A 15,440-nucleotide genomic window follows, 5' to 3' on the forward strand; every position below is an offset into this window, starting at 1 on the left:
GTGCAAGTATACGGTGGGAAACATCTTAGGTTTGAGGCCATCGTAATCGCCATCGGCTGCAGGCCCCATTTAGTGCTCTATACAACACTGAAATTGTTAGCATCTTACATCGCTTCGAATAAATATGTCACATGCATATGTATGTGTATGCATTTGTACAATAAATAGACCGGAGACAAGTAAGCGAAATTTATTTAATTTGGTTTTTCTGTGGACTAAAGCGTTCGTGCTCGTGGCAGTTGGTGATTTTAGATTTTTGGTGAACGCACCGGAGCGCTCGAATTGCACATCCCCGCAAACTTGTCTAAAAACGAATGAATGCACCGAGTTGTTGGATGCACAAAAGGATGCTGCACCGTAAACCAAAATGGAAATACATAAATTTTTAGAGAAATTACACAAAAATGCCTATTTCAGATTAGCTTAAGTATTAGAAAGGCCTGTTGGTGCTAAAGAGGAAGGAGAAATCCTTCTCTGCATTTGATAACACGAGTACAATAAAATTACTAGCGCGCTCAAGGTGTAACAAAAGGCGGTGATGCAAGTAGAGTGGTGTTTGCTGTAATTTTGACAAGCTCGGCAGGCATTTCTCAATGTTGCCAACTTCATTTATTTTCCTCTATTTTCTTCTTTTGATGCCATAATGTAGACTTCTACCTGCGAAATATTACAAAACTTAACTTAACTATCTACAGTCATCCAGTGCTTTTGTTGTGGTGGGGGAGAGAAAGGGATCTATGCTGGAGAACTGCCTTAGGCTATCACCAAAAGGCACACTAAGGAACTTTAAGCGCCCAGATACTAAACCCGAACGTTTGCAAAGAAAATGTTCAACCGACTCTTTCTCTGCAGGATCCTCACAGCTTCTGCGATGAAAGTTGTACGGAAGTCCAATCTTCTCCACACGCGTTCCGAGCACCCAGTTTCCGGTGATCACCGCCACGAGTTTGGAAATTGAATGGCTGGGTATACTATACTCAGCACTTTGAGCGTCCTACTTCTGTCGTACTGAGGCAAAAGTGTGTTTGAGATAGCGTACGATAAAATAGATCTACATCTGTCTTCCGGGTTTTTAAGAAAGAAATATTGATTTAGAGAAAACCTCCGCTCGGTCCCCATATGTCCGAGGCAACCATATGTCAAAGAATGCGAATTGTATTTTCTGGTGAACAGCATCAACTCCGTTTGATCAGAATTGGCTCTAAGACCGCAACTGGCAGTCCATTGACTGAGTACAACCAATGCTATTTCCAAAATTTCAACCATGTCTTAGGGGAAGTGTCCTGAAGCCAGTAGGACCAAGCCACCCTGGTTTTCTTTCAGCTAGCAGGAACATGGCTTAACGCGATACATGCCAAAAAGATCTAATGAAGGACTGGAACTACCAAGAGTTTAGTCCTCTGAAGTATCACTGGGATGATACCATCAATACTTGGATGGGGAAAAACTTTCTATTGCCCAGTTGATTCTGTTGAAAGGCAGAAGAACCGACTTGAAAACCCTATTATGAATAATATTAATAAGGAAAATAAATTTTCCATGTTATTGTGATAGTTTACGCAGGTTTATTTAACGCGAATTCATACAAGGTGGCGCGAAATTAATCACCCAAATTTAATTTTTGGCCTTTACGCGCTCCATTGCTTGGCTGTTTGCATACAGCAGCGGTCTAGTTCAGACGTACGAAGCCAATTGCAAAAGTTATAAATTTCCCGGAAGGGTGATTAATTTGATGCCACCTTCTACATGGCTCCATTTAATACAATTAAATTAAGCAGTTCTGCACCTACATTATTTTCAAAAAAAAAAAAAGGTTTCGAATGATTTGTTTTTATTCCGACTTTAATGTAGATGCGACACTGTGTGCTGCCTTTATGTTGTTCTAGCATCATTCTTATATAACTCCGAATACACGCACCTTACACCGTTATGCGTTACGTGCTGCAGGCTGCGCATTGACCTTGAGGTGCATATGTGGATGAAGGGCACAATTACATGCATCCTTAGTATCAGAGCAGCCTGAACTGAAGCAAGCACACTGTAGCTTTAGTTTCTTACTAAACATTAAAGTACATATAAATACATATTTTTAATTGTACAGGTGTACATAAGAAGGTTGGGAAGCGCCTTCATATGAAGTTTATGTAATCGTATATCTCATGCAGGTGCATTTCACATTAATACCCATCCGAGACTTTTATTATTTGAAATTGCACCCTCGCTCTTGAAATAACGGAGGTAGTTAGGTCAATTATCATTTATAAATGTTTACTTTCCTTGTGGACTGTGCCGTATGTCGACTTTATTCACTTTGAACACAAACCTCGTAAGGCTGATAGAGAATGCGATAGCGAGCTGTGTTCAGTTGAGACCGAATTCAACGCTTTGAAGCGATGTTCGGGAAAGGAATGGAGTCGTCTAATCGTTTTCATTTATGATTTTATATATTATATAATCCGTTTTCTTTTATAGTAGTAAAGTGTATTTCATTTCATATGGATATATTTAAGGTTTTGCATTTGAATAATTTGGTTATTTAATTATAGTTTTGTATTTTTTTAACATTAACATTTAAACTTATAACGCAATAATTTTTAACACAATATTATACTTTTAATGACTTCGAAAGGCCTATCAAAAGTCAGCAAAAATTAAAAATCTTACATTTACAAAATATTAACTACTGAATCACAATTGAAATAAACCAATTTTTATTTATTGCTATTGTTTTTATATTTCAAAAAAAAAAAAAATAATAATAAAAAAATAAAATAAAAAGATTTATTTCAACATTTAACAACAAAATAAAATCTTAAACCTCACACAACTCTATGAATTTAAATTCAATTACAGTCAAATATAGCTTATTTGACGCAAAATTAAATTTACTACAATGTAATAATAGTGTACTAAAAAAATCCTCAATATCGGATAATTTCGTAAAAATGATGTCAAAGTTGAAAAAATGGGGAAAAACATGGGAGAAATTCCAAAAACTTACAACGACTGTCTCATCAGTTTTCAATTTAAAAAAATTATGACCACTGTCAAAAAGGCTTGTTTTTGTTCTTTCGAACTAAAAAAAATAGAAATTGGATGAAAATTGGCGATGTTATAAGTGATTGTCCACATCAACCTTTCGAAAAACGGGTTTTTGGCCATAAAATAAGATTTTGGGGGTGTATTGGAAATTTCTCCTATACCATTTTTCTTAGTTTTACTATATCTAAAAGTTGTGCTAGGTCTCCATAAAAGTATAATATCACTGTCGCACAGTGTTATTTATACTCTTACTTTAATACTCGCATTTTTAACTTTTTTCATTACGATCAAGTTTTCGAACATGGTCATGTTGCCACACATATAAAAATGCACTAAAGAAATTATGTATTATGTATTTTGAACTAAATAGTAGTACGTCATTGAGAAAAGTGGACTTACACCATTTTCAAAGTATTTACATATATACCTTCTACTCAAATATGAACGAGACGGTATCAATAAAACGGTCCGCGGATGACATATGGCAAAAATAATTTTTTTATTTTTTGGTAGGACTGTTATAAGCTTACATGGCAAATTTCAGCGTGATATGTCACATAGTTTGTTTTCTGTGCTACTGTAAACAAGTCAAGCTCGAGTGTGTTCTTCGTATTCTCTTTTATGACTTCAATTGTCTCAAAATGTTTTCCATGGAGTGGCAACTTGAGCTTGGGAAACAGGAAAAAGTCACATGGAGCCATATCAGGCGAATACGGTGCTTGCGGAACGATATTAACATTATTTTTGTTTAAATAATCGCGAACAAGACGTGATGTGTGAGCTGGTGCATTATCGTGATGCAAGAACCATGACTTGTTGTCCCACAATCGGCGTTAACCGATTTTGCGATTTGTACGATTTTCAAGCACAATTTCCTTTACTTTTCCGATGTTTTCGTCGTTTACTGATGTTGCTGGACGACCTTCATGAGGCAAGTTTTCCACCGATGTACGGCCCTCTTTGAACGATTTGTACCACTGGAAAACACGTGCACGCGATCGAGCAGAGTCCCCATAGGTTGTCTGCAACATTTTTAAGGCGTCTGAAGCCGAAATTTTGTTGGAATAACAAAATTTCAAACAAATTCTTTGTTCAACTTGAATTTCCATCGTTAAATTCGAAGAACACACTCGAGCTTGACTTGTTTACAGTAGCACAGAAAACAAACTATGTGACATATCAGGCTGAAATTTGCCATGTAAGCTTACAACAGTCCTGCCAAAAAATAAAAAATTTATTTTTGCCATATGTCATCCGCGGACCGTTTTATTGATACCGTCTCGTTCATATTTGAGTAAAAGGTATGTAACTTCATTAACTACGAAAATTTGTAATGATGAGAACAATGAAAATTTTATAATATAATATTTTTCTGGAAAAAGTTTATAAATAAAAAGTTCATAGTAAGTTGTTTTCATTTTTATTATTAAATAATGTTTTGTGAAAATGAACTTTCACCATACAGGCATATACAGCCAGCGATAAACCATAGCGCATGAACATTTTGATCGGTTTCGACTATTTTTCTACTTTTTATTTTGAGTGTTCGTTATTTCTGTATTATATAACTGTTGCTCATTGTTTAACGAAGGCTATACAAATCAAGTTTTAAGCTTTTTACAAAAATGAACACAATTCCATTAATTTTTAATCCTAACTTCATTTTTTAGAAGAATTAGTAGAAAAACCAATGTACAAGTTTATAGCTTATTCAATTTTAGTGCAATTAAGTACAAGCATGAAGTTGGTAAAAAATTCCGTTGATTTTTAATAGCCTTTTCCCCTGACGTTGTTCCGCATTTTCTCCATGTAACAATTGCAGACTTTTTTACTTCACTTATAAATGTAACGGTTAGTTTTACGGAGCACGCATGTAAAATTTATGCATTTTACGATGCTTTGGTCAAAAATACAGCCGGCTTATTTTTTTAATCTTTTCATACACAGTCAGTCTTTGCGTTAGGCTATGTTAGGCTATGCACCAAATACTTATATATATTTTTGTATGAAAGTAAAACTAATTTCGTCTACAAATTATCCCGATATATATACACTTGCATATTTCACAATTGAGTGTTCTTGTATAGGTGTGCACTACATATTTGTATATTAATTAATAAAAACTATAATTTTGCGAGCCCATCGTAGCTGTGTGCTAGCAATTTAATGCGTATAATTTATTTATGTAAATATGCTGCAACTACTACATACTTAACTATTTCTACAAAGTTTTAACTTTTCGCTAATTTACCTGTTTAAGCTAAGCTTCAATTGTGCTACTACCACTACCACCGCTACTATCGCTACTGTAATATGAATGCTTTTGCCACTACTACATTAACATTATTATAATACTGAACTAACTACCTTAGTATACTCCCCAAAATTTATCGGGTTGAAATGAGAAAATAAAATAAGATATAAAATTATTTAAAGAGAATTCGAATATTTCCATCTACTTACCACTCAATTCAGGTGGAAACTTGCCAGGAGAAGATAATCTCATTAGAATTGCAAGATCCGGAAAATGATGATGACGATAGTAACGACAGCAGAAGAGCCAAAAGCACCAGCCCATATGCATTCCCAACTTACGGCGTAAGTAGCAAAGACTCAACAACAGTGGTGGCAGCAGCAACACCAACAACCGTTGCAGTTGCCATGGCAGATGAGACATTAGAGGATGAGGAACCGCCGGAGCTATTGAGAGAAACCATACTATTGGACACAGTTGACGAGCATGACTACGATGACACCACAGATGAAGATGAAGAAGAAGAAGGTGAGGAGGAAGAGGAGGACGCTGCCTCTATAGTGACCGTTCATGCAAATAATGAACAACTGTTCCTACGCACCGATGATGAATCTATCGTTTCTGATGATTTCGATGGTATTGGCAGGTATGGCCCCTCGTCCATCGACAGCGTGTCGTCCATATCAAAGTTGCGTATACAACCTGTTCCAATAACAATACACCAGACATTGGCTAAGGAAGTTGTTGTAACAGCGCCGGCTGTCTCAACTCGAATTGTCCCATCAACGAATACCGAATCTCCAATACATGGTACAACCGCAGCACACACCATTGTGGAGGTAGTAAACCCGTTGATATCGGGAGATGGGCAGGTAAAATGCATTGCGGTGGGAAAGATAACCGAATACGAATATCCAATTTTCGACAATGAAACAAGGATGAGATTGCGGTCACAGCGAATTGATAGCGATGTTACAGATGTTGACGCAAAGAAGGTAGAGCAAGACGTTGATGTTGAACATGGCGAGGATGACAATGATGATGAGGCTGAGCAATTGGCGGCTGCTGCGACGGGAGTATTTCGTAGTGATACGTTTGTCTTGCCTACAATACAACAACAACAACATCAAGAGCAACACCAGCCGCAAGAGGAACTTTCATTGAATGCAAAAATGAAGAACGTATTGGTGGAGCTATTGGAAAATGAGCGTGTTAAATTGAATTTACAGAAAAGCCTTGAAGAGGATGATGAGGAGCAGCAAGAACTCGCCTACGGCGATCCCGATGATGAAGATGATGATGCGGTTGACTATGCAGCAGTACGCGGTAGAGAATTCAGCGGCTTTAGCCGTGGCGGAGTGAGAGGTACGAGCGATGGTAATGGCAATGACCGAATGCTGGTGGAACTAATGAGGGACAGTAACAGGAATACAATTAAAAAGTTGGCCGGAGGCTTGGACGATGATGAAAGTGATGTAGAGGAGGACGATGATGAGGGAGAGGAAGAAGAAGACTCCTTAGATTCGAGTGATTCAGAGGACGATGCAGAAGATGATGAAGAGGCTGTGAACATAACACTTATCGATGGCTGTCAAGTGATTGAGAACCCGAACACCGAAACGCCACTAAAATTGCAAAAATCACAAACGTATACTTCCATGAAGGACGCAGAGCAGCTACAGGACAAGCCAACTACTGAAGTAGCTATCGCACAGGAAGATGTGGACAAGGACATCGAGCATACAGTGGAAAAACTTCAGGCAGAACAACGTAAACTTGAAGAAATCACAAAACAACTGCGCAAATCTGTGGAAAACTTATTGGCGGACGACGATGCAATTGCGGGAGCAGTTAGTCACACAAACAAAGGTGAAAATAGTGAAATCGCTGAAAATCTGACACATGAAGTTGTACGCACTGTGGAAACGAAGACTGTCATAGACGAAGATGGTAGCAAGAAAACCATTGTTATTGAAACTATACACAAGCCCGAGAGCAAGCCAAAGCAGCCTGAACGATCTCGTGAAGAGTCAGGCGAGGCGCTTTTTAACAAACTCCTGCACGCTGGCGGCGATCTTAAACAGATATTGGATCGACAAACGGGCGAAAGTGTTATAACGACCACCACCACAGATACGGACGGCACTGTCACTACAACTACGACCACAATCTCAAATGTGATAAAAAGTGGCATCCCACGTGCCGTGGTGTTGAAATCAGAAACTGGTAAAACTGAAGAGACCACGGATGCGGAAAGTGTTGGACGTTCCGGAGAAACTGATGGCAGCAGTAGTAAACAGAACAAACAAAAACGTAAAGGAAAAATGGCAACAAGTAAATAAGAGATAAAATTAACAAAATGATATTTCGCTGAACACAAGAACATCTCAGCGGCACTGCATTCGGCGTGAATAGTGCAAAATAAAATATCTATACATATAAGTATACACACAGATATTTATATATGTGTTTAAAAGTAAGTTTAGGAGCCGAAATGATACATAACAGAACCAATATTTAATGCATACTTCTGCAGCCAGTTGCATTTATCGACGGAAGTATGCGTGAGGCAGAAGTTGGGTGGTGATATGCACGTGGATGTAAGGGTACTGATCAGTAAATTGGTCGGGGCGTAAAATAATCAGGTAGTAAGTAAATTTTTTAAACACACGTGAATATTAATAGGATTATGGAGCTAATGGAGCGCGCTCTTTGAAATTTTGCAATATTGTTTGCGGGAAGTTTTTATTAGTGTAATGATATTCCCAATGAGTTTGAATAAAATAATAATAGCCTGACGTAGGCATTCGTGCCAGGTATTTTAGGTCAAGCTCTTCTTCAATTCTACTGATGTGCGAAAGGCGGTAAAGAAAACAAACCAGCTTATAGATTTATGCCGCCTCCGAAAAGCAGATGGATTTTTATGATAATCTTCTTTAATAGCCAAGTTACACTTGGATGTAAACGGCCGACAACTGTTGGAAGAAACTTATTGATATTTTAATATCCGCAGTAGGCATATAACCCCTTACCTGGTATCGTTATACCAGGCACAATTATGCTTCGACAATTTTTTATACAAAACGTATCGATATTCCTTTTGAATTATATGCTTGAATGTATGTATGCCTTGAGTGTGCAGGCCCCGACCCTTTATTTTAATAACTTATGAGGTTTTAACTATACATATTTACTTTTGAACAATACGAATACATACATACATATATAATTTGTTTTTAATTAACAAGCATTTGCATTTATCATTTGTAACTAATATAATAAAGTTCATTGAATATATTTTTGTGTTATTATGCATTTATATGACGATACCCAAACGACGTTATATGTTAAATCTCAATTTCCGTACCCCCACCCACTCACAAGAACGCTACGGTTTACAAATTGGTTTAATTTTCTGAAAGTAAAAGGTTTTATTTAAAAATATTAAATAAAATTTTTGTTTTGCTTTTTTGTTGTATCACCTAACGAACTATTTAATTTTATACATTTATTTGCGCCGTTTTTTTTATATTTATTTTTTACCCAACCGATTATTTGGTTTGTCTTTGACAATTTTAGGTGAAAAAGTAATGCTGCGCTAATAAACCCACTGTACCGACATTTGAACTCCTGTAGATCTATCACATGCTTTTATCCTTTCCTCGTGCATCTTAATGAGACGTATGTGGATGCGCGAAATATCGCTAGCAAAAAAATGTAAACAAACATATAAGACAAAACCATTAACGAGAGGAAAAGTAAAAAGAAAAACAAAAGAAAAAAAAAAACAAAAAAACGAGTGCAAACTTTTTAGCATAGAAACAACTTCACAGAAAATGTTGAAGGCTCTTAATTAAATATGTATTTTCGATTCAAACACCTTCACATGTATTTGATTATACTCGTAAGTAAATTTATCCTTTTTAAACCATTCCGTTCGTAATTTGATTTCTCTGTATTTTATAATGTAATAATAAAGGAGTAACTAATTGTATTTTCAGTAAGTTTAAGTTACCTACAAATGTATGCGTGTATTTGTTCGTATCCATGTACAAACATATATCTACACACCTACATAAAATCGTATGGATTTATCATTGTATCTACATATCTATTGCTATATATGTGTTTGTAATACAAATTTAAACTCAATTGTTCTGCAATATAATAATGTAAGAATGTACGAGTATAATGTATATATATATCGACATATGTATATATATATATATGTCGACATATGTATATATAATTTATACTTGCATACATTCAGGTGTAAATTGAATGCACAACTAATAAGTAAGATTGATCAGTACGTCCCCGAAACAAATATACAATACATACAACATACATCTGTACATACATAGGCATTCATAAGAATATGTATGTATCTAAATTAAGTCCATTGAAGCGACATTCTATAAATAAACGAGGCATATACATTTGTACAATAGCTAAATGCACACATACATATATATATAATAAAAATATGTGTATGTTCGTAAATCCTTTCAGTTAAGGATATTAATCCTGTGTATGCAATATTCAATTTGTAAAGTGGAAATTTTATAAGATTCTTGAACGAAAATGGCAAATATTAAAAAAAGAAAAATAAACGAATATATTTTATAGTAGTTAACTGAATTTAATTATAATAAAATTTTAATCACTTTTATTAGAAGAAGTTCGTTATTTTTATTTGTTTTGCGGAAAATGGTAAGTAATTTTACTGATAATACCTACAACCATTTACCATTTCTAATGCCTTCTGATGAGGCACTTATAGAACCAAAGTTAAGAAATGAAGTTGCATCGTAGCATCAATTTTCATTTTCCTTTAAGGTAGTAGTCTGGTAACTTACACGTTTTTTGAGGCCACGTTTGGGACATATTTTGGAAGGGAAAATAAAATTCAATCGGTTTGATTTTCTGATATGTTATTAAAGGTATCAGAAGGTGTACAAAAAAAAAATTGTTTTTTTTTTAATGTTTTGATACTATTTTTGTACACTGCAGCAAGCGGCAAAAAAAAGGTACAGTGGCGGGCCGTCACTTGTGGTCATCTGAAACAGAAAAAAACAAATTGCTTATTAATCAGTGTGCTTGTCGTTCTGGCGGGTAGTAAGATCAAATGATTTTGACAAAAAATAAAAAAATGGCGGACTTCGTAAGAAAATTGCCTTTTTTTAAAGTAGAAATCGGACTAAAAAATGGTAAGTTAGGGACGAAATAAATTAAATCTACTACCCGCCAGAACTATTGATGTGTAGAAAAACATATCTAAATTTCAGCTCAATTCGTTGGATAGAAAATTTGTTTTCACGGCGGCCATCCGGAAAAACGTTGTTTTGAGAAAAACGCGTTTAAGGTTTTAGCGGCTTAGCGCGCGCAAGTACGAGCCGCTCCCATGTATGTGCTATAATTTCGTCAATATTTCGAATTTCGGTCTAAAATTTGTACAGTATATTATCAATATATCGCACTTTCAAAATATGTAAAAAACCGAAATTCGAAATTTTCAGAATAAGTTACCAGACTACTACCTTAAGGCAAGAACCGATTTCTTTTTCAAATCAAATTCTCCGAGTTCAAACGACAATCGACCAATAACTTGCTACCAGTCGAGCGAATGTTGGAACGTTCAAGCGAGATTAGAGATTAAATTGCAGCAATGATAATTGCTCTTGAGGCCCTAAGGTGAACACAATTCTATGCCTAGGGTAACCTACTCATTTAAAGCAATGCCAATTTTATGAGCAGAATCGAAATATAAGTTGTTGTGAACTCACACTAAGTAGATGATTGTTGGCATATATAATGAAAAAATGTGGAGTATGCAGATTGCTTTAAATTATATATATATATAATTGGCGCGAACACCCTTTTTGGGTGTTTGGCCGAGCTCCTCCTCGTATTTGTGGTGTGCGTCTTGATGTTGCTCCACAAATGGATGGACCTACAGTTTCAAGCCGACTCCGAACGGCAGATATTTTTATGAGGAGCTTTTTCATGGCAGAAATACAATCGGAGGTTTGCCATTGCCAGCCGAGAGGCGACCGCTATTAGAAAAATGTTTTTCTTAATTTTGGTGTTTCACCGAGACTCGAACCTACGTTCACTATGTGAATTCCGAATGGTAGTCACGCACCAATCCATTCGGCTACGGCGGCCGCAAGCTTTGCTTTACATTACTCAACGTATAATAAACTTTACTCACCACTAAGTTAAAATGCTCTATTAAGTTAGACTAGAATTAGTTTATCACTAATTTTACTAAGGAGTTGTAAGGATTCAAGCCAAAAGATCTCAGATTGATAGATTGCAGTCAACGGCCGTTCTGCCAAGCTTAGTTATGATAGATTCAAAAATGAACTACAACTTAATAGTGGACGTCTAGTGAAGTTCAATCGTCAAGCTGTCGTACGTAAGCTAAGCCTGAAAAAAAAAAACGCCAATCGCAGCCATTGTGAAAGTGAAAGATGAACGTTATTGCAGGGCAGAAGAGGAGTTCGGTAAATTACAACGGATATAATAAAGACGAAAATGGCTTTGGGAAGGAAACCACTGAAGGGTAGCAAATACCTTCGTGAAATAGGGAAGGCAAAGCCATTGCTGATGCTCCCCGCACCCCTGGTGTCAGGTTTAATAAGAAGCTCCATAAGACATTATTCATAGAATGGTGCAAAATCTTACGCCCCATCTTGTAATACTAAAGGGTCTTTCAAAAGATGCGCCTGGATATCATTGTAAAATAAAATATGTAAAAATGAAGATTCTTTCATTCAAAATATGGCTCTTAACAATTTTAAGTGGAAAATGACATTAGTCACTAATTCTTACTTGTTAAGAACGTCGATATATCGATGTTGGAGGTTGTTTAGCAACACTTTGCGCTACAGCAGCAATATTCTTAACAGAACGTCTAGTTTTCGATCCGCCAGTCTTATTTATAAAGGGTTTTCCAATAACAGGTGTTATTTTGAATAGCCCGCTATTTCGGTAGATGTCACTTTTGAAGCTGTAATTTTTTGATATTTGACAAGTAGAAGCTACGCCATTAATAAAAATGGAACGATACACACTTAAACAACGCATTGAAATTATTAAAATTCACTATAAAAATGGTGAAAATTTGGCAAACACGGTTCGTAAAATTCGAACATTTTTGGGTCATCGTAAAGCACCTTGTCGGATCGCAATACAGAAATTGGAGAAAAAATTCGAGCTGTTGGGACAAGTTAGTGATGTGAAGAATGAAGCTCGTGCACGTCGCTCAAGAACAGCCGAAAATATTGCTGTTGTAGCTGAAAGTGTTAAAGAAAACCCAGGTTTGACCATTCCTCGTCGTTCTTTGGAATTAGGCATTCCACAAACGTCATTACACCGTATTTTGCATAAAGATTAAGGCTTACAAAGTCCAGTTAACACAAGAACTCAAGCCGAACGATCATCAACAACGTCGTGTCTTTGTTGATTGGGTCGTTGAAATGCATGAAAATGATCCGGAATTCCATCGAAAAATCATCTTGAGTGATGAGGCCCATTTCTACCTTGGTGGCTTCACCAACAAGCAAAATTGTTTATCTGGGGCTCAGAAAATCCAATAGTTTTTGTTGAAAAGCCTCTCTATCCGGAACGTGTGACAGTTTGGTGCGATTTATGGTCCGCCGGAGTCATTTAACCTTACTTTTTCGAAAATGAAGCTGGAGCAACAGTTACGGTGAATGGAATCTAGAGATGATTAACTATTTTTTATGGCCGGAATTGAATGGTATTGATCTGGACAACGTTTATTTCCAACAAAACGGCGCTACGTGCCACACAAGCAACGAACCCATTCTTTAAAGATCAAAATAACACCTCTTATTGGAAAACCCTTTATAATCGACAGAACCAGTTTCTTTAAATTTTTTCGCCAACCTCTGAATTGTCGACTCATTCGGACAATTACAAAAAAAAAACTCGAATTTCGCGGTATGTTGTTCTTCAAGGTCGACCATAAAAAGTTTCAATAATTTTAAAGTGCTGTTCTATCGTGCAAAATTGTAACTCTGTCAACTTGAGAACAATTAAAAATTATATAATAAAGATACCGTCTAGGAGCTATTCACTACTGACACCTAGACGTCACTTTTGAGGGACCCTTTACTATAGTGCACTGGAAAGCCTTCATTTTCGCAGACAAATACGCAGTTGTAATACCTATTTATTTGCATTTAAATAAGAGTGAAACTTTTAATTCTATTTTGTTAGATTTTAGGTTTTTATATACAGCTACCTATCATTTGAAGGAACACAGCAACACACACGAATGATATAGTAAATGCAATGGCGGTTAAATTATTGCTGGCTGTGAGCTAATGCAATAGTTTCCCACTGTCGGCTTTGTAATAAACTGCCTAACAACAAAAAAAAATTTTTTCGGCCATAGTCGAGGGGAATGTGCGTGATTACCATTCGAAAATGGTTGTTTTTAAACCATTTAAGTTTATTTCGAGGTGGAAACATGCAGAGAACGACCCAGAGAATGTAAAGTATACATTTCCATATTAGTGAACTGCTGCTTGGATAGATACATACAAATAAATAAAAGGCCTGTCGCAAAAGTTTACGGAGCGCCTTCATGTCCTAGCAATCAGTGTGCGTCTTTCAGGCATTTGGCCTAATAGTTTAATAGAAGCTGAGTTATCGCGACAGGACTTTTGAGCGATGGGACGAAAAGTAAACCTTGAGCAAAGAGCCAATATTAAATTTTATTTAAATTATAAAAAACGGTGAAGTTGTGTGAATAAAATTGAATGAATAAAAAAAAAAAAAAAAATAACTCAATTCTTTGTTGCGTTACATGGAAATGAACTAAAACGTAAGTAAATTCTGTTTTCCATCTCAATGTTTGCTGTTGCGAATTCGTCGTGTTCAAGCAGAATATTTTGAAAATTACAGTTGTCATTCGGTCTAACACCAATTTCCTTACATTTGGCCATGAAATGAGAGCATTATGCAGTCATTGAAGACATTCAAAGGTCGACGAGTACCATCCTGTACAAGATTGTTAAAGTGAGTTAAATATTTATTTATTAATAATGAAATAAAATTATAAATAACTATATTACAAAAAAGAGGCACTAGCTACTAAGACTATCGGCCTGAGAGTTAAATATTTAAGCCATTTGATATGCTTCTCGACTGTGCAAAGAGGTATAGAGAGACCAAGGCAAACTATATTGAATAAAACAAATTAACTTTGCCACAGTATTTTTTTGTTTTCAACAGAAGCTGAGTTATTTTGTCTATTGCGACAGTACTTTTGAACGATATATCGAGAAATGGGTTTTAAGCAAGGGGCCAAAATTAAGTATTAAGTACACCAGCCTATATTACATTTACGACAAATGTTTATCGTGAGCTTCACAACGACGCCATCCACTCATATTATTAGCAAGTATCTTCACAAATGAAATATCTTGGAGTAATCCTCGATAGCAAGCTCCTATGGAAATCTCACGTTGAAACAAAGACATCCAAAGCACTGACAGCTTTCTGGCAGTGCAAAGGTGTCTTTGGGAAAACGTGGGGTCTTTCTCCTAGCAAGGTCCTATGGATCTACACGGCTATGATAAGACCTATTATCACCTATGCTTCAGTGGTCTGGATGAGCAGACTCTCTCTAGTGGGAGTCAGTAGGACCTTATCGAGGCTACAACGCACTGTGGCCATATGTTGCGCCGGAGCTTTTCCGACTACTTCAGGCCCGGCATTAGATGCTCTGATTGGTTTACCACCACTTGATGCTTTCATCCAAGGATGAAACACAATGGAAACTGGTACGGCCCCTGTCCGGCATTGGAACACAGAGAAGGCATGGATGTCGATCCATCGATTCTCTCCATGCCTCTTGACTCCATGCCATCAAGAGTCGTACTTGAAAAGAGATACAGTGTAGTGCTACCAGAGGCTCAGTTGTGGGAAGACTCAGAAAATGAGCCCGGCAAACACTGTTTTCACATTTTTACGGATGGCTCCAGGACCGAGCATGGCTCCGGCTCTGGGGTCTACGTGGAATCCAGCGGGACAAAACTGCACTTTGCTCTTGGAATGCATGCATCTGTGTTTCAAGTGGAGGTGTATGCAGTTCAAGAAGCGATGA

At 36.6% G+C, this 15,440-nt stretch overlaps 1 protein-coding gene across 11 annotated transcripts in view; it reads left to right on the forward strand.

Annotated features, from left to right (window-relative positions):
* LOC129245338 (protein lap4) overlaps nt 1–9,772 on the forward strand; it is a 219,992-nt gene extending 210,220 nt beyond the window's left edge. For 10 of the 11 annotated variants that reach the window (XM_054883437.1, XM_054883461.1, XM_054883481.1 and 7 more), the window contains one exon: nt 5,518–9,772. In XM_054883437.1, coding sequence (XP_054739412.1) covers nt 5,518–7,638 — 2,121 coding nt within the window. In that variant the 3' untranslated portion in view covers nt 7,639–9,772. The remainder of the gene's footprint in view (nt 1–5,517) is intronic. The other variant, XM_054883505.1, reaches the window with a different exon arrangement.
* Nucleotides 9,773–15,440: the final 5,668 nt, after the last annotated feature.

This window comes from Anastrepha obliqua, chromosome 1 (genome assembly GCF_027943255.1).
Source record: "Anastrepha obliqua isolate idAnaObli1 chromosome 1, idAnaObli1_1.0, whole genome shotgun sequence".
Classification (NCBI taxonomy): Eukaryota; Metazoa; Arthropoda; class Insecta; order Diptera; family Tephritidae; genus Anastrepha; species Anastrepha obliqua.